General features: G+C 46.6%; 1 protein-coding gene across 2 annotated transcripts in view; it reads left to right on the top strand.

Annotated features, from left to right (window-relative positions):
- The window catches only part of LOC120057190 (RNA-binding protein Musashi homolog 2-like), a 350186-nt gene that overhangs the window by 304789 nt on the left and 25078 nt on the right, over positions 1-20319 (top strand). The window contains exon 11 of one of the 2 annotated variants that reach the window (XM_039005674.1): positions 12294-12410. In XM_039005674.1, the coding sequence (XP_038861602.1) occupies positions 12294-12410 (117 nt within the window). The remainder of the gene's footprint in view (positions 1-12293; positions 12411-20319) is intronic. The other variant, XM_039005673.1, reaches the window with a different exon arrangement.

The following is a 20319-nucleotide window of genomic DNA, read 5'->3' as shown; positions in this document are numbered from 1 at the left end:
ACCAGGCAGGAATGGGGTGAGTGTTCAGGGTGAATGACTGTAGACAGAACAAACTGAGGTAAGTTCAAGGCAAGCAAGACGTACAAAACAACAAAACAAACTCTATCAAACTGGAGGCTGATACGCTGGCACAACCTACTGTTCATGGCTAACGATCCGGCAGTGAATGGATGTCAGGTCAGTGCTTATGAAGTGGAGGGGTGATGATCAGGACCAGGTGTGAAGATAGCTGATGGGATACAGGTGCGGGTACTCAGAGATCTTCCAACTAGCTACGTCGCCCGGCAACCAGACAGGGTGCGTTCCAGGACACCGGAAAAAACACTCCAGGACAGAACACAGGCAAAAACAGACTCAGGAAGCGGGATTCGTGACAGCAGGGGGTACGCGACCAGATCTCAATATACACTGAGTATACAAAATATTATGCTCTGTCCATGAGATAGACTGACTAGGTGATTCCAGGTGAAACCTATTGGTCACTTATTAATTCCACTTCAATCAGTGTAGCTGGAGGCAGGTTAGAGAAGGATTTTTAAGCCTTGAGACCAATGTTCCCTCTAAGCTGCATGCAGGACTGCCTCGCAGAAGAAATATCAGTGCGTGCAGAGAAGCACGAGATTGAACTTTCTAGAGTTTTCCCTGTACTCTACACAGATCGGTGCACCATAACCAATCAGAGCTGCAGTAGGCTTATATGCAAATAGACCATTGCCATGTATGGATCTGTGCCATTCACTTTGAACTGGACTGTTTTTACAGCATGAGTGGTCGTGAGTAGATACACTTATTTTGAGATCAAAGCGAGAGCTGCATGTAGTGTGCACATTTGTACATTTGTTCTTATCCTTTGCTAGTTAGTGAGGTATTAGCCCAGATAATTTGTAGTCAGCAATGGGGTAGTGATTGTTTCCTACAAGAGCACAAAAACGTGTGCATTTCTAGACATCTTTGAAAAGCGAGTCAGGTAAAGAGCTATTTTTTGTTTTAAAAGGGCAGTGATGTATTTTGAAACAGGTTTGAATAAGCTAAGTAGCCAATAGGCAGACGGTAGCATTATTTGTCTGATTCTCTGTAATAATGGTATGGGAATAATGATGCATTTTATTTTGTAAAGGGGTTTCTTGCATCAAACAACACAACAGCATTTTCAGTCACCTCCTTGTCTGAAGGACAAGTGGATAAACAGGTTAATGTCAATCCCTGCATGTTTTTTCAAAATTCTCATGGAATGTAGGCCTACATTGAACACATCATTTGCTGCTACTGTAGGCTGAATGATAGAACAGCTATTCCCAAATGTTATGGAATGCATTTTCGGCATTGTTTTTTATGGTAGGCCTACAATATGATCAAATAGCCACACTAGCCTACTTGACCACTGTTAAAACTAACTAAAAGCGGGTACACAGTACCCGCTTTTACAGTGTTCACAGTAAACTCGCTCCAGAAGTTGCACAGAATTTTCACAATGCTCAAGTTTGCGCTCAGCAGACCTGAAATTTTCTCAGTGATTAAAACATTTTGAGGGGAACATTGCTTGACACAATTGAGACATGGATTGTGTATGTGTGCCATTCAGATGGTGAATAGGCAAGACAAAATATTTAAGTGCCTTTGAATGGGATATGGTAGGTGCCAGGCGCACCAGTTTGTGTCAAGAACTGCAACGCTGCTGGGTTTTTCATGCTCAACAGTTTCCCGTGTGTATCAAGAATGATCAACCACCCCAAAGGACATCCAGACAACTTGACACAACTGTAGGAAGCATTGGAGTCAACATAGGCCAGCATCCTTGTGGAACACTTTTGACACCTTGTAGAGTTCATGCCTCGATGAATTGAGGCTTTTCTGAGGGCAAAAGGGGTCTGCAACTCAATATTAGGAAGGTGTTCTTAATGTTTTGTACAATCAATGTGTATATATACAGTATACACTATATAAAGTATGACACATGCTCATCGAACATCTCATTCCAAAGTCATATGCGTTAATATGGAGTTAGTCCCCCCTTTGCTGCTATAACATCCTCCATTCTTCCTGAAAGGCTTTCTACTCTTCTGGGCCATGTAGTGTATATATATATATATATATATATATATATATATATATATATACAGTACCAGTCAAAAGTTTAGACTGATTCAAAAGTTTTTCTTTATTTTTACTATTTTCTACATTGCAGAATAATAGTGAAGACATCAAAACTATGAAATAACACATATGGAATCATGTAGTAACCAAAAAAGTGTTAAACAAATCTAAATATATCTTATATTTGAGATTCTTCAAAGTAGCCACCCTTTGCCTTGATGACAGCTTTGCACACTCTTAGCATTCTCTCAACCAGCTTCATGAGGAATGCTTTTCCAACAGTCTTGAAGGAGTTCCCACATATGCTGGGCACTTGTTTGCTGCTTTTCCTTCACTCTGCGGTCCAACTCATCCCAAACCATCTCAATTGGGTTGAGGTTGGGTGATTGTGGAGGCCAGGTCATCTGATTCAGCACTCCATCACTCTCCTTCTTGGTCAAATAGCCCTTACACAGCCTGGAGGTCTGTTGAATAAACAAATGATAGTCCCACTGAGCACAAACCAGATGGGATGGTGTATCGCTGCAGAATGCTGTGGTAGCCATGCTGGTTAAGTGTGCCTTGAATTCTAAATAAATCAAAGACAGTGTCACCAGCAAAGCAGCCCACACCATCACACCTCATGTGCTTCATGTTGGGAACCACACATGTGGAGATCATCCGTTCACCTACTCTGCGTCTCACAAAGACACAGCAGTTGGAACCAAAAATCTCAAATTTGGACTAATCAGACCGAAGGACAGATTCCCACCGGTCTAATGTCCTTTGCTCATGTTTCTTGGGCCAAGCAAGTCTCTTCTTCTTATTGGTGTCCTTTAGTAGTGGTTTCTTTGCAGAACATTGACCATGAAGGCCTGATTCATGCTGTCTCCTCTGAACAGTTGATGTTGAGATGTGTGTCTTACTTGAACTCTGTGAAGCATTTATTTGGGCTGCAATCTGAGGTGCAGTTAACTTTAAGGAACCTTCACCTCTGCAGCAGAGGTAACTCTGAGTCTTCCTTCCCTGTGGTGGTCCTCATGAGAGCCAGTTTCATCATAGCGCTTGATGGTTTTTGCGACTGCACTTGAAGAAACGTTCAAAGTTCTTGACATTTTCCGGATTGACTGACGTTCATGTCTTAAAGTAATGATGGACTGTCATTTCTCTTTGCTTATTTGAGCTGTTCTTGCGATAATATGGACTTGGTCTTTTACCAAATAGGGCTATCTTCTGTATACCACCCTTATCTTGTCACAACACAACTGATTGGCTCATACACATTAAGAAATTCCACAAATGAACTTTTAACAAGGCACACCTGTTAATTTAAATGCATTCCAGGTGACTACCCCATGAAGCTGGTTGAGATAATGCCAAGAGTGTGCAAAGCTGTCATCAAGGCAAAGGGTGGCTACTTTGAAGCCAAATTTTAGCTAAGGGATATAACCCTGGGCAACATGGGCCTGGGAGGCTCACAAGGATATTGGTATCCACAGTACTACAACAATTATCCATTGTTCAGCTCCAATACTTCTTGTATTCACAAAATAATATATATTTTTTAACATAAATACAATGTAATTTAAAGTAACTATCCAGTGAAAATCTCACTTTTAAAGGTTCATATTATGTTAACTCATACCCAAATAATGTTGTTGACTTGTCATATACTCGTATTTGTGGCCAAAGCATGAATAAAGAATCAAAACAAAAAACTAAAACGTGTATCTTTAACAGACCGTTTAAAAAATGCTTGTAACTTGCATGAAGATTTCTAATGACCAGTATATTCCCACACCATTCTGTTCTTGGAGTAAGCCCACACAATTCCAACACAGAAAAGCTGCTTTTTAACCTTCTTAATTACCATTTTTTGGTAATTCATTACCATTGTAATGAATTATTTGTCATATTTTGTAGAAATCTGGAAACACTGGACAGTTACTTTAAGCTTTAAAACTGCAAGTTTTTCTATTTGCCTCATAGCAAAATGTGTAGAAAACGACAACATTTTCTCTCCGATGCCAAGCGGCGTCCTTTAAAATGTTCCTTCCTAGGGCCCGAGACTTGGTTTGTCCGGCCATGCACTGCCAAAGTCATGGTAAAACTCCTTGTATGATATTTTTCATCTCACTCGAGTTGTGTTCTGATTATGAGGGCGTCCCTGATGAATTTGCTGACACAAAAGGGGTCCACGGGCCCCAAAACGTTTGAGAACCCCTGCTCTATTGAGCTACCAGACTGGAACAGAACCTCCTCTGTTCTGCCTCTGGCTCCGGACCTACAGGAGAGGAGAAGAGGAGAGGAGAGCAATATGTTGATGTTATGAGACTGAAGAGTCTCTTCTTCTTTCTTCTTGAGGCCAAACACCCACTAGGGTTCCAAAATCAGCAAGTGCCCTCCTCCAGCCTCCTCTCCTTTTTTCTTTCCTCTCCTCTCCTCTGTCCTCTGGACAGCACTAATGGTTCTCCAGTTCTCTATAGCCTCTTCTCCCAGCGCATGGCTCAGCAGCTACACTCACTCATTAATACAACACAATCCCTCCCCACACTGGGCCTCCATTTTGACTCATACATTGTTTATGACTTCTGCAATCAGTGGCAGGTCGTATAGCAGAATTGCTGTATAACTCACTGAGTGCTCAGAGCCTGACAATGCCAAGTACAACCAATGTATTACTCTCACATTATTGAGAGAACTGTTTCGCCTTGTATTGAATGGCAGTAAAGGTGTAATTGTGTACCATAAAACATGGTTTAAGCAGTGGCGACAGTGATGAGTGTAGTATGCTTGCTACACACTAGCGTGCACACACACACACACACACTGCTCCTGTCCCATAGAAATATACACCCCTCAGCTAGGGGATTAATCTGAGCTCTGAGTTGCGTTGATGACCTGACACTTTAAGCTACTCTCTTTCATCTTAGCGTACCTCAGTTTGTTCCCCTCGTCTAAGTTTCTTCCTCCTTCGTGGACGGAGAGGACCATTATTAATGCAGAACAAATTAAAGCTGTTTACTTGGGTGTTAATGACAGGGGGCCTACTGTAGGTGGCCTAGCCTAATTAATATCAACGTCCCAGGTCCCAGGGGAACCACACTGGCATCTTGTTAGGAGGGCGGTGTCCAGTACACACACGTTTGTTTTACTATCCTTGTGGGGACCAAACAATTTATTCCCATTCAAAATTATATATTACCCTAACCCTAAATCTTACCCTTACCCTAACCCTTAACCTAACCCTAAATGTAGCACTAAGCATAACCCCTAAGTCTAAAATAGTCTTTTTCCTTGGGACTGGCAAAATGTCCACACTTGTTTTACTGTCCTTGGGAGGACTTCTGGTTCCCACAAGGATAGTAAAAAAAACACACCCTCTGCACTTGGCTCTTTGATTCAACAGGATCCCACAAAACGTTCATGTTTTAAGACCTGATCAGATTGGGATGTTACACCGACAAAGAGTCCCAGATAAAGACCCAGCTGTGTGTCCTGGCCAGGTCTCTACTAACCCTAGATCAGAGACTAGCATAAAATTGATGAGCGGGAGGCACGACCATGTCCATCATGACTATGTAAATCATGACCATGCCAGGTTTACGGTATTACATGTATATAACCTGAAAACTACTGAGGCTGGACATCTCCATACTCATGATTCTCTCTCAACTCTGCAGCAGATTGCCTTGGCACTCCATGAACTGTGTCTGTGCTGAGGATTATTTATTTTGTTAGACAAAATGTTCTGACTGCTCCAGTGCACTCCAACACCGTCGGTATAATCGGTCTGAAAGTCTTTGAAAGTTAAATGGTACGTGTGAACATCTCTCTCAGGATCCAAGTAAGTCACCCTCATAAACTATAGACGCTATAAGACGCGATGACAAAGTAATATAGGCCGGGGTTGTTTATCATTCCCTCACAATACTGTAGCTGTATGAAACGCAGCACGTGGCTCATGTGCTGCTGCCGGGTAGATGTGTGTGTGTTTACAGAGGTGTGACCGCTAGTATTTGCTGGACCAACGTTTGTAATGGTTGAAGTGTTACAGTGTTGTGGCTGTTGTGGCATTAATATATTGCTTCATTATAGTTCATGAGGAAACTATCACCTTTCCTCCTCAGCTACAGTAGCTAGCTGTTCCCACTGCCTTCTGCTCCATAGAGGAGGAGATAGGGCAGGGAGCATCAACTAAGATTCAGCTACGGGCCGATTTTTTTCTTGAGTGGATGGTCAGGGGGCTGGAACATAATTGCAAATCATTTGTAGACTGCAAATTGACCGCAAGAAGCCCAAACAGATATGATGTTTGACTGGTGACCCGTGTATATAGCTAAGTTATTGTTAATCATTGTGTATTTATTATTACTTTTATTATTAGGGGATTTTACTTTTCTATTATTTCTCTATTTTCTTTCTCTCTGCGTTGTTGGGAAGAGCCTGTAAGTACAGTAAGCATTTCACTCTTAGTCTACGCGTATGACAAATACACATTTATTTCATTTAAAACATAATTTCAAACCTTTTGTATATGATCACATACAGTATATCTCTTTATTATGCGTGGGAATACCTTGGAACAGATTTCCAAAATTGAAATAACTTGGAGTTGATTTGCTGGTGTTTTTACAGTCTTTTTATGTCCAACAATAAAAAATTAAAATTAAACTCTGGGGGCCAAATAAAATCACCCGCGGGCCGTCAGTTGGGGAACCCCGATATAGGGATTTGGGATCTTTCCAAATCTCTTTGCTTCCTGCAATTACCAGCATAAATCCAGGCTTTTCTGGGCTCTGGGCTTTCTCCCTATTTCTATAAATGACTTTCCCTCTCCCAAATCAAAACCCATGAAGTCCTTATAACAAAGGATCAGTGTACCAAATAGTTTCATTCCAAACTAAATCCTTTGGCCTCCATCGACACAAAAAGAGACACTGTTCACACTAGCAGACGGACACAAATGTGTTCGCAAAGACACACTCACACACATCTACAAGGCACACATACACCAATCCATTGACCGCATGCACACACACACACACACACACACACACACACACACACACACACACACACACACACACACACACACACACACACACACACACACACACACACACACAAACTACACTAGCCGACATGAATAGACAACCAAGTCTTTTAAACCCAGTCTCTCCAGTGCATGCTCGCAGACACACATGCTCAAACATTGTGAGTATTAATTTCACTTATATGAAGGAGAACTCGCTGTGTGGTTGTTTTCATTGATTCAGAGGCATTAAGAATGATAGCACTCAAAGGAGAGGTGAGCACCTAGTGCATGTGTGTGGCAGGTCATGTAAACGCCACCTGGTTCTCTCCAGCTCATCTGTTGCTCGTCTGTGATTCGTGCCTTTGATACGGCTGGCAAACAGCCTTTTCCAAAACAACAAAAGATGAGACTTGGTGCTGAGGGATGACAACAATTGGCCTCTTCTCAGTCTGGAGATGAAAAGATGGCATCCGTTTCCTTCCCTCTTGTTTGTCGTTTTTTATTTTGCCGTTTATTTTTTCAAATGTGCATGTAAAAGTGAATGTCGGGAGGAGTGACCCCCCCCCCCCCCGCCCCATTTCCCCCTCCCCCCTTCCCCATCCTCTCCTCAGTGCAGCCACAGTGAGGCTGCCTCTCTCAGAGCTCCATGTCTTCTCCTGTGGGCCATGACTGTGTTTACAGACGTACTGTATCCCCTCTGGAGTAGGCTCACCCCCCATACAGAGAACTTTATATTCCCCTCTCAGACACAGACAGACAGACAGACAGACAGACAGACAGACAGACAGACAGACAGACAGACAGACAGACAGACAGACAGACAGACAGACAGACAGACAGACAGACAGACAGACAGACAGACAGACAGACAGACAGACAGACAGACAGACAGACAGACAGACAGACAGACAGACAGACAGACAGACAGACAGACAGACAGACAGACAGACAGACAGACAGACAGACAGACAGACAGACAGACAGACAGACAGACAGACAGACAGACAGACAGACAGACAGACGTGCCTGGGGCCAGGAGTGGAAGGAGAGTTCACTTATATTGGAAGGGTAAACAGAAGAGTGAATAATATGACTATGTCAAAATAAAGCAGCTACATTCTCCAGCTCTCGCTATGCCCTGTGGATTGTTATTAAAGCATTGTATATTCCAAAATATAGTTGTTGAGTGCTAAGCAGAGCAGGGAATTGGTGGTGCATTGTCATTGCTAGGTGAGCTGCAGCAGAGCAGAGCAGCAGCCGATGTTGGTCTACAGCCGAGTACAATACAGAGGACACTGACACGGCTGTGACCTTACTGTGTGGCGCTCGCTGCAGCAGTCTATCGCCGTAGTGATAGCGTCATAGTGATGTGCCACACTGGGTTCTGGGAAAAGGGGGCCGGACACAGAGATAAAGCCAGTGGGGGACATGGAGCAGGAGAGAGGTATAAAATGTTGGCACGGATAGAGTTTCACAGAACAGTGAGAAACGAGCAGAGTTAGTGAGATAGATGGATTAGGTATAGATGAGTGTAAGGTTTGACGGGATGACAGATTGGAGTGGAAAACAGTGGTACTTTCATAGAGAGAGAAAGGGAGATAGATGGAGGACAGAGGCGAGCGTAATGGCGTCACACAGCTGCAGGGGGTCAGGATGGTTATATATAGAGGACAGGCTGATATATTGTGGAGAGAGCTGGGACGAGATTGCTGTTACTGTGAACGATCTCTCTCAAAGGAAGTGAAGAGAAATCCATGTTTTGCTGTTTCTCTTAATCTCTTTGTACAAGAAAAAGGAAAGTATTACCGGACGTCAATGACAGCTTTGTGGTTATGAATAGATGACTTACCTCATGTTGTTTTGAATTAGGTGGAGACAAAAAGTATGACAATGTCTGAGTCCTCAAAGAGAGGAAGTGTATACTGCAGTGCTGCTGTGAGTCTAATCAGTGCTTCTCTCTCTCTCTCTCTCTCTCTCTCTGCTGTTGAAGTGGAGCGAATGCCTGTGCTTTCAGCCGAGGAGGGGTGGAGGAGAGGAGAGAGCGCTGAGGACAGGTCCCCAGAGGCCCCCTCGGGCCCCCACTCCATAAACAGATGTGTCCTTGTCCCCAGTCTCCACCAAGAGAGCGCAGCCACTGAAGTGGCCAAATAATAGTGACAAATTTAAAGCTAAATATTGTCTTTATCTCGTCAGTATTAAAAGGGCCATGAAATTGATTTAATGCGGCAGCGCCTCTCTTGGGCGGCTTCTTACCGCCTGAACACAAAACAATGAGCCGCAGCGATCTATTAATTAACCCACCTAATCCTGCAAAGTTAATCTGTCTCCACAACTTTGCTTGCCACTAACTTTGAATCCACAGGGTCTACTGGGGGCGTCGTGACAATGGCAGGGAGGGGAAGATACAGTACTTAGAAGAGAGAGAGAGAGAGAAATGAGCGTTGACTCCAGCAGAGGGCTCTTCTGCACGGCAACAGCGGGGCTGGCGTTTGTAGAATAGGAAGGGGTTCGTGACCGTCATTAGCATAGCATCCGAGCTGATTTGTGTTTTTCTGAAGAGATTAAAGAGAGGTGTGGAATATCAGAAGGGCTGTTTGAATCAGGGCCGTCTTAGACTTGAGAAGAATGGGGACTGATTGTGAAATGCTTCCTGTCGGTCTGTATGTCTGTCTGTCTCTGAGCTCTCACCTCCCTCTCACCTCTCTGAGCTGTGAGATGTTTTTCCGGGAATGGCAGCTCCTTGCTTCTCGCCCACCTTACGGTCCCAGCATGACGGCACCTCACACCAACGCTCTTGCTCACGCTCACATTGTGTCTGCAGAGGTGTGAATTACCTCATTCTCAGCAGGGCACTGAAAACCAATGTGTTTTTCTCCTCCGCTGCAGTTCCTCTGACCCTGCCCTCTTGCCTCCCCTCAACTGCCCCTTGCCTGCCCTTCATCAGTCTTTGTGTGAGCCCCTCTGGGCAGAACTGTAGGGGGACTCTGGCCCAGAAAATAGGTCACACCTTGGTGGTCTTCTCACCTCGACAGCATCAGAAAAACATTCGACTTCCTCCAGAGAGGGCTCAACACTTCCCCTGTGTGTCTGTCTGGCTGCTAGTCAGCCCAACACACACGGAACATACACACACAGAACACAACCCACAGAGAACACGGAACATATCACACACAATCCAAAACAGAACACACACACAGAACACTTTCTGCTTTGAAAAGATCAAGACCACATCTATCTGGCTGTCTGGCTGGCAGAATTCTGAGATTGAATTTTCTCATTAACAGTTCCTGTCAGGATAATGTGGGCTGTTCGATTATGCAGAAGGGTATTAGGGCCAGAGTGAAGAGTCAGGCTAGTCGTCAGGCCTAATGACATGCCATTCCTCTGTGTGAGAGAGGGAGGGGAGGGGAGAGGAGAGAAGATAGGGGCAGCCGTCTCTGGTGTCAGGCCCTGGGCATGGACGAGTCTCTGTCAGCCAGGGATGGGTGTGTTCATTAGAGAGAGACTGCACTGTAATTACATCCATGCTGTAATAGAGGCATAGACACACAGGCTCAATGTGTTGCTTTAATTGCACACTGTAATGATCCTGGTATTAGTTCAAATGTTAGAGCACTGCACCATTTTACTGAGTAAAGAGCTGGCGGTGCTACTCTGCTAAATACTGTTCAGAGTATATTTGAACACCATATTAAGAGATTAACAGATTGGCTCGGAAAATCTAAGAATAACAAGAAATTGTCATTTTCTTGCAGTGAGTTTTGAGTGGATATGAACATGACAATGAGTATTGAGTGGATATGAACATGACAATGAGTATTGAGTGGATATGAACATGACAATGAGTATTGAGTGGATATGAACATGACAATGAGTATTGAGTGGATATGAACATGACAATGAGTATTGAGTGGATATGAACATGACAATGAGTATTGAGTGGATATGAACATGACATTGAGTATTGAGTGGATATGAACATGACAATGAGTATTGAGTGGATATGAACATGACAATGAGTATTGAGTGGATATGAACATGACAATGAGTATTGAGTGGATATGAACATGACAATGAGTATTGAGTGGATATGAACATGACAATGAGTATTGAGTGGATATGAACATGACAATGAGTATTGAGTGGATATGAACATGACAATGAGTATTGAGTGGATATGAACATGACAATGAGTATTGAGTGGATATGAACATGACAATGAGTATTGAGTGGATATGAACATGACAATGAGTATTGAGTGGATATGAACATGACAATGAGTATTGAGTGGATATGAACATGACAATGAGTATTGAGTGGATATGAACATGACAATGAAGAGGAGAAGAGTTTCCGACCCCCCACAAAATGTCAAACTCCAATTTGAGCTCCTGAAAACAGAAATATTTTGATGCATTCAGTTTTGCATTCAAGTGGCCAAAGCTGGTTCATAGCAACTGGTAACTGCTGCCAGATGAAAATACAGGGGACACACTACAGTGGCAGATCTCACAGAGAGCAACGCTGTAAAGCTCTAAAGAAGCTGGTCTCTCCCAAGAGTAAAGCCGTTGACATCCCCTCCCCTACCCCCAGCCAAGAGAGTCCCCCCACGCTAAATGTAAATATGGCAGTATGGCACAGAGAGCCTCCACCAAGCAGTGCCCATTAGCTGCTGCTAACTCAATTAAGAGGCATGAAAAACTGAGTACGATCAAAACGATAGTGAGCGTTTCAAGGCGTCCTAAGTATTTAATTTGAGTAAATGATTGTGCCACTCCCCCCCCCCTCCCCCCCCCCCCCCCCCCCCCCACACACACATCGCGCGTGTGTGTGTGCTGATAATTGGGCGAGTGAAGGCTCAGCGTGGAGGAGAGGACCTCCCGCCTACCCAAACCTCTCACTAGAGACAGTCCGAGTGATTGCATATATGTGTGTGCACATACATGTGCGTATATCTATGTGTGCCTGCCTATGCATTCATGTTCACAAATGTATCTCCCCTCTCTCTCTGTCTTTCTCTCCCTCTCTCTGGGTGTAAATAGGAGTGCTGTGTAAGTCAGATCCCAAAGCGTATTGATAGCACACCAGAACACTGTGGTGATCTCCAGTGGAGCGGCCTCTGGGTTCTACTAGCTAGGTCTGGGATGACAGTGAGTGACGTTTGTCCTCTGTGTACCCACAGGCTTCCCAGCGACGGCGTACGGACCGGTGGCGGCGGCGGTGGCGGCAGCGCGTGGCTCAGGTAGGGGGGCCCGTGGAAGAGGCGGCTACATGGCGTACCCACAGAACGCAGGGCCAGGTAAACTCTGCTCTGTCCGTGTTCTGTGTGGCTGCTGCTCCCTCCAGCTTCTCTCGCTGCTCTGCTTCTCCTTAGCACACTCATAGAAACATGTATAAATGTAGTCCACACACACTGGAGCCCTAAATACTTAAATGAAGGGCACAGGCAGACATTTTATTCTCCAATCCTAAAACTGTCTAAGAATGACGCACCAAGTAATTGGGTGTCAAGCACATAGTTAAAGTAGCTCGATCGATTTCGAACACATTTTGACTTGTGTAATTCTTTGTTGGCAATGTGCTGTGATATGTCTGCTTTAGCCCTCAGTGACTAACACTGCTTCTCCAACCATAGAACCTGGAGACATCCACTCACTATAAACACACACAGCACTGATTGATTAGCTAACACTGTACACATGTGTGTGCAGAACGACTTGTACCAATAATCTGAAGCACAAGACTTGCAAGTTTCTCCCTGTTTCTCACTCGTCATTGATTCGCCAGTCAGCTTCATTAACATATCTGTCTCTGTCCTCCTCAATAACACTAAAGCAATCAATAGCAGTGAATAACAACCTAGGTGTCGGAAATTGACAAGCAGCATCCAAGCTCTAGGGAAGACTGGCTTTCTTAATCAGACTCAGGTCGTCTCTCTCCAAGTGCTACTGTACCTACCATAGTACTATACTATGTCAAGTGCCTTCAGAATGTATTCATACCCCTTGACTTATTCCACACTTTCTGAACGCACTGTATATATATATATATACATATATGCTCCTGCGGTATGATCATGTGAATGTAAGCTTCAATGTCCTGATGGAAACTGTTTGGAAATATGACCCATCAATACACTCAAGCACGCACACACACACACACACCCTGCCCGTCTTCCTCTTCTCATTTGAGCTGCATTCACTTCAGTGCAGGCAACACAGGAAGCCAATCAGATGTTCTTTCTCTCCAATCAGGCCTCTTGATCTTGCGTTTTCAAAACAAACAATCTGCCAGACAATGGAGCTCAACGCCATTCACTGAGAGTTAAACAGGGATGTGATTTGCTGATGATTCCTTGGAGAGGATGAGACAGGGGCACATCTTGTACTGTTGTCAGATCCTGACAACTCTGTGTTGCCTGATAGTGCTGGTAGATGATGTATGGGGGTATAGTGAGGTAAATGGTGACCTCACAGGTCTCCTGTAGTCTAGGTAATGAGGAGCCATAGGGGGCTCTCTCAGCTCTGATGTTTGAGCCGCCATAGTTTACTGCACACACACACACACACAGGGTAGATAAACAGGGTCGAGCGCTGAGGAAGACGAAGCGTGTTTAAATGTGACCTTCCTCTCAGCTAATCTCCCGCTCGTCTCCTCTCCGTTGTGTGGCGCCGTGCCGGGGTGAACGGGTGCATCTCGTTACCGCCCCGCCGCGCTCATATTTACCCACACGCTTATCATCCCACAGAGCGAGCAAGCCTTAAACCCTCGTCTCTATCTTCCCCTCGCCACGTGGCTGGCTGCTCACCGGTGTGCCTGCCTGCTCCGCAGAGAGCCAAGGGTAAATGAAAGACAGTCCCCAACACTGGGTTCTGTCACCCTCCTCTCTGGCTCTGACAGCCCACGGCTTAATGTCACCGGTCAGATCGACACCATGCTCACATGGCCTCCCTCTCCATGACAGTGCTGCTGCTGATGGAAGGTATTTTTAAGTCCTCCGTGAGGCTCTTTACTCTCTGGGTAAAGCAGTCCCTAGGACTGGCCTTGCCTTGCCATCACGCCATAACAACTTAGCCCTGAATGACAAGAATGGAATCTGAATGTTATTCCATGTGTCCCTTCCCGATGTTTGTCCTTCTGTGGATGTATGATAGATGATGAGCCTGTATTACTGAGGTCATATGAGAAAATGGATGTTTTGAATACTTATAGCTGTTTGACAGACACTGATGGATAACATGTCATTGATGAGTTATTGCTATGTTAGTTTGTTTTCTGGGATATAATCAGCGGAGTTGATCAGTGAGTATGTTAACACAGACTCGAATAATTTGATAGGAAACAGATTAGGGCAGTAGGCTGAGTATGGCAATAGTCATATAAACATATTACTCTGCTTACCTTGAATGGCAATCATAATCGAAGTAAGCATATGGCAATTAAAACACCCGGTTTTCCGAGCAAATCTTTCAAATGATTAGGACGTGTAAACACGTTAATGGGAGTTCCAGCGGTGTGTTTGATCTGCGCGTGTGCCAACACCAGCCGAGTCAGCCTATGAAAGTATGCATATTAGAAATAGTTCACACACACACTTTATATGTCCCAACTCTGTCACGTTCTTTCAAAATCGAACCCAGAAGCAGACCAGGACAAGGAGAGTAGGAAGAAGGTGAGTATTTATTTACAAGTGAATATGAAGGGGTAGAAATATCCAGGTGGCGTAGCGGGCAGCGGTGGTGAGTTGATGGGAGTGAATAGGTGGGTCCAAGGGAGTAGCGGAAGCCTCCGACGACCAGGCAGGAATGGGGTAAGTGATCCGGGTGAATAACTGAAGACAGAACAAACGGAGGTAAGTTTAAGGCAAGCAAGACGTACAAAACAACAAAACAAATTCTATCAAGCTGGAGGCTGATACGCTGGCACAACATACTGTTCATGGCTAACGATCCGGCAGGGAATGGATGTCAGGTCCGGGCTTATGAAGAGGAGAGATGATGATCAGGACCAGGTGTGCAGATAGCTGATGGGATACAGGTGCGGGTAATCTGAGATCTCCCAACTAGCTAAATCGCCCGGCAACCAGACAGGGTGCGTTCCAGGACACCGGAAAAAACACTCCAGAACAGAACACAGGCAAAAAACAGACTCAGGAAACGGGATTCGTGACAGTACCCCCCCTCCGACGAACGCCACCGGGCGGACTACCCGGAGCGCCAGGGTGGAGGCGGTAGAAGTCACGAAGCAGGTCAGCGTCAAGGATCTGACGCCGAGGAATCCAACTCCTCTCCTCTGGACCATATCCTTCCCAATCCACTAGATACTGGAACCCTCGACCCCGCCATCTTGAGTCCATGATGCGGCGCACCGTGTAGACAGGACCACCTCCGATCATCCGAGGAGGAGGAGGACGAGGAGGAGGGGGCAACAGAGGACTGAGGAGAACCGGCTTGAGGCAGGAGACATGAAAGGTGGGATGTACTCTAAGTGTTGCAGACAACTTGAGTCGGACCACAACAGGATTAATGATTCTCTCCACTACAAACGGACCAATGAACTTCGGTGACAGTTTCCTCGACTCAGTCCGTAGAGGAAGATCCCGTGTAGCCAACCAAACCTTATCTCCGACCGTATAAGCGGGGGCAGGAATACGGCGACGATTCGCCTGGATCTGATACCGGTCAGAAACTCTAAGGAGAGCCTTCCTGGCCCTATGCCAGGTCCGGTGGCAACGACGAATGTGGGTCTGGACAGAGGGAACCGAGAGATCCCTCTCCTGAGAAGGAAACAAGGGAGGTTGGTAACCGTACAGGCACTGGAAGGGAGACATCCCAGTGGCAGATGAAGGGAGAGTATTATGGGCATACTCGACCCAGGGTAATTGAGAGGACCAAGAGGTGGGATCAGAGGAAACAAGACAGCGCAGCGTGGACTCCATCTTCTGGTTGGCTCTCTCCGCCTGACCATTAGATTGGGGGTGAAATCCAGAAGTGAGACTGACTGTAGCTCCAATGGCCAAACAGAAGGATCTCCAGACAGCAGAGGTAAACTGAGGACCACGGTCAGAAACAATGTCACAGGGCAACCCGTGGACCCTGAAAACCTCCCTAACCAGGATCTCGGACGTCTCAGTGGCAGAAGGCAGCTTGGAGAGGGGGACAAAGTGAGCAAACTTGCTGAATCTGTCCACAATGGTCAGAATAACCGTGTTACCAACAGAAGAGGGCAACCCCGTGACAAAGTCCAGGGCCAGATGCGACCAAGGTCGCCGAGGAATAGGTAGGGGGTGAAGAAGCCCAGAGCTGGGCCGATTGGTACTCTTATTCTGCGCACAAACAGGACAAGCGGCAACAAACCTCCGGGTATCTTCTCCCATGGCAGGCCACCAAAATCGTCTGCGCAGTAGCGCCATAGTCCGAGCAACGCCAGGGTGACAAGCTATCTTGCTGGCGTGGAACCACTGAAGGACAGCAGGACGGACCGACTCAGGCACGAACAACCGACCGGGTGGACCGTTACCGGGCCCGGGCTGCGTCCGAAGGGCCGCCATCACATCCTCCTCAATCCTCCATGTAACGGCTCCCACGACAACATTCTGGGGAAGAATCATCTCAGTCTTGGCCCCACTCTCCTCCGTCTTGGAGAACATCCGGGACAGGGCGTCCGCCTTCCCGTTCTTCGACCCAGGTCGGAACGTCAGGGAAAAATTGAAGCGTCCAAAAAACAAAGCCCACCTGGCCTGACGGGAGTTGAGACGTTTAGCCGATTGCACGTAAGCCAGATTCTTGTGGTCAGTCCAGACCACAAACGGTTGCTCCGCTCCCTCCAACCAGTGACGCCACTCCTCCAAGGCAAGCTTCACAGCGAGAAGCTCCCGGTTACCCACATCGTAGTTTCTTTCAGCTGGAGAAAGACGACAAGAGTAGAAGGCGCAGGGATGGAGTTTACCGTCAGTGGAGCTACGCTGGGACAGGATGGCGCCCACCCCCACATCAGACGCGTCCACCTCAACAACAAACTGACGGGAAGTGTCAGGTTGAGAGAGAATCGGGGCGTTGGTGAATCGGCTCTTCAAGTCCAGAAATGCTCGGTCTGCCTCAGGAGTCCAACAGAAATCTCTGGTGCAAGACGTCAGGGCAGTTAAAGGGACGGCCACCCGGCTGTAATCACGGATAAACCTCCGATAGAAGTTCGCAAACCCCAGGAATCTCTGGAGCTGCAATCTCGTACCGGGCTGGGCCCAATCCCGAACCGCCCGAACCTTCTCTTGGTCCATCATGATCTCTCCCCTGGAGATGATGTACCCGAGGAAGGAGGTCGTGTGGGCGTGAAAATCACACTTCTCAGCCTTCACGAACAGACGGTTCTCCAATAACCGCAGCAGGACCTGCTTGACATGCTGGACGTGGCTAGAAAGCTCCCTCGAGAAGATGAGGATATCATCCAGGTAAATGAACACAAAAATACCAATCATATCTCTCAGAACATCATTCACCATACTTTGGAACACAGCAGGAGCGTTGGTCAGTCCAAACGGCATCACCTGGTACTCGAAATGTCCCATAGGAGTATTGAACCCAGTCAACCACTCGTCCCCCTCTTTGATCCGAACCAAATGATAAGCATTACGTAGGTCAAGCTTCGTAAAAACCGTAGCACCCTGTAAAGAGTCGAAAGCAGAGCTCATCAAGGGCAGGGGATACTTGTTCTTGACCGTAATATCATTCAACCCCCGATAATCAATACATGGTCGAAGAGAGCCATCCTTCTTACTCACAAAAAAGAATCCTGCTCCCAGAGGTGATGACGAGGGGCGAATGAGACCTGCAGCTAGAGATTCCTTGATGTAGGTCTCCAAGGCTTCACGTTCAGGTCGAGAGATACTGTATAACCGTCCCTTGGGAAAGGCAGCTCCAGGGAACAGATTAATCGCACAGTCATAAGGTCGGTGGGGAGGAAGGTACAGAGCCTTCTGCTTACTGAATACTTCACCCAACTCGTGATATGTTTCTGGAACCAGGGACAAATCAGGAGGAGCAGAGTCACTGACCTGACTGGGAACAGCAGGAGAACAGGCAGTCCTAAGGCAGTTAGCATGACACTCAATGCTCCAACTAGTTACCTTACCCGTCACCCAATCAAACGAGGGATTGTGTTCCTTCAGCCAGGGGTAACCAAGAACCAGAGGAACATGGGGCGAGGACAGAATGAGGAAGGAGATAAACTCTGAATGATTCCCCGACAACAACATCTTAACCGGTTCAGTCCTCATAGTGATCCGTGCCAGACTACTGCCGTTCAGAGTGGTTGCTTCAATGGCTTCCGGCAATTGCTCCTTGGAAAGCCCCAGCTGTTCCACCAAGTCGGCATCAATAAAGCTGCCATCGGCACCTGAATCGATAAAAGCGTTCATCTCTAAGCTCTGATCTTTATTCATAAGGGTCGCAGGAAAACGGGGTCTGACAGGGTTCTTGAGAGGTTGAAACTGGCTCGCAAAAATTCCTCCCAAAACTAGCGAGCCGGGCAGTTTAACGGGCGCTGTGGACAAGCGGAGATGTAATGTCCCGAGCTACCACAGTAGAGGCAGCTGTTGGTCTCACGTCTACGTTGGCGCTCCTCCTTAGTTAGCCCGTGTCGCCCCACTTGCATTGGTTCAGGATCTGGTGGCAAGACCCCTCCACTAATCCCGTGTGGGGAATCATGATCAACACGTTCTGGTCGATTTCCTGAACCGAATGGTAACCGAGTTGCTGATTGATTGGACGGGCCCCACTGCTTCTCCCTCCTTCTCTCTCGGACTCTATTATCTACCCGAATAGATAAAGTGACCAAGCTGTCTAGGTCACTAGGCTCTGGATAGGATATCAGCTCGTCCTTGAGTTGCTCCGACAACCCCTGGTAAAAAGCCGCTTGTAGTGACTCCTCATTCCAACCACTCTCCACAGCCAATGTCCTGAATTCGATCATAAAGTCTGCCACACTGCGAGCTCCTTGGCGAAGAGTGAACAAACGTTTAGCTGCGTCCTTACCTCGGACTGGATGGTCAAAAAGCTTTCTCATCTCCGCCGTGAACTCCTGGTATGAAGCCATGCAGGTGTCCTGTCGTTCCCAAACGGCTGAAGCCCATTCCAGAGCTCTACCACGCAGCAGTTCAATCACGAAAGCTATCCTAGCCTTATCTGTGGCGTAAGAGTAGGGCTGTAGATCAAAAACTAAGCCACACTGCATAAGAAATGAACGGCATCTTCCGAAATCCCCCTCGTACTTATCAGGCGTCGGAACCTTGGGCTCACGGAAGGAAACCTCTCCAGAATCGGCAGGTGAGATGGGTGAAACAGGTGGTGGATGTCCCGCCGGCAAACTGAGCTGATCCTGGATATTCGTCAAGCTAGCAGATAAGTTCCGGACTGAACCCGCTATCTCCTGTAGCGCCGTGTTGTGTTGTTCCAATATCTTCCCCTGCTGGGTAACGGCATGGCAAACGGAGTCCAGGTCCGCTGGGTTCATCCTTGGCCGGATCGTTCTGTCACGTTCTTTCAAAATCGAACCCAGAAGCAGACCAGGACAAGGAGAGTAGGAAGAAGGTGAGTATTTATTTACAAGTGAATATGAAGGGGTAGAAATATCCAGGTGGCGTAGCGGGCAGCGGTGGTGAGTTGATGGGAGTGAATAGGTGGGTCCAAGGGAGTAGCGGAAGCCTCCGACGACCAGGCAGGAATGGGGTAAGTGATCCGGGTGAATAACTGAAGACAGAACAAACGGAGGTAAGTTTAAGGCAAGCAAGACGTACAAAACAACAAAACAAATTCTATCAAGCTGGAGGCTGATACGCTGGCACAACATACTGTTCATGGCTAACGATCCGGCAGGGAATGGATGTCAGGTCCGGGCTTATGAAGAGGAGAGATGATGATCAGGACCAGGTGTGCAGATAGCTGATGGGATACAGGTGCGGGTAATCTGAGATCTCCCAACTAGCTAAATCGCCCGGCAACCAGACAGGGTGCGTTCCAGGACACCGGAAAAAACACTCCAGAACAGAACACAGGCAAAAAACAGACTCAGGAAACGGGATTCGTGACAAATTCAGAATCAAACAGTCTTCGCCAAAAATAACATGGTCGCTGTGGTAGAACGTTTATTTTGATTTTCTGCATTCCTCAGAGTCCCATCAGGTAGCCTGATTTCAGATGTGTCCATGGAAACAG

This window comes from Salvelinus namaycush, chromosome 12 (assembly GCF_016432855.1).
Source record: "Salvelinus namaycush isolate Seneca chromosome 12, SaNama_1.0, whole genome shotgun sequence".
NCBI classification, from domain to species: domain Eukaryota; kingdom Metazoa; phylum Chordata; class Actinopteri; order Salmoniformes; family Salmonidae; genus Salvelinus; species Salvelinus namaycush.
The sequence above is the reverse complement of the archived record's forward strand: the minus strand, read 5'-3'. Positions and strand labels throughout refer to the sequence as shown.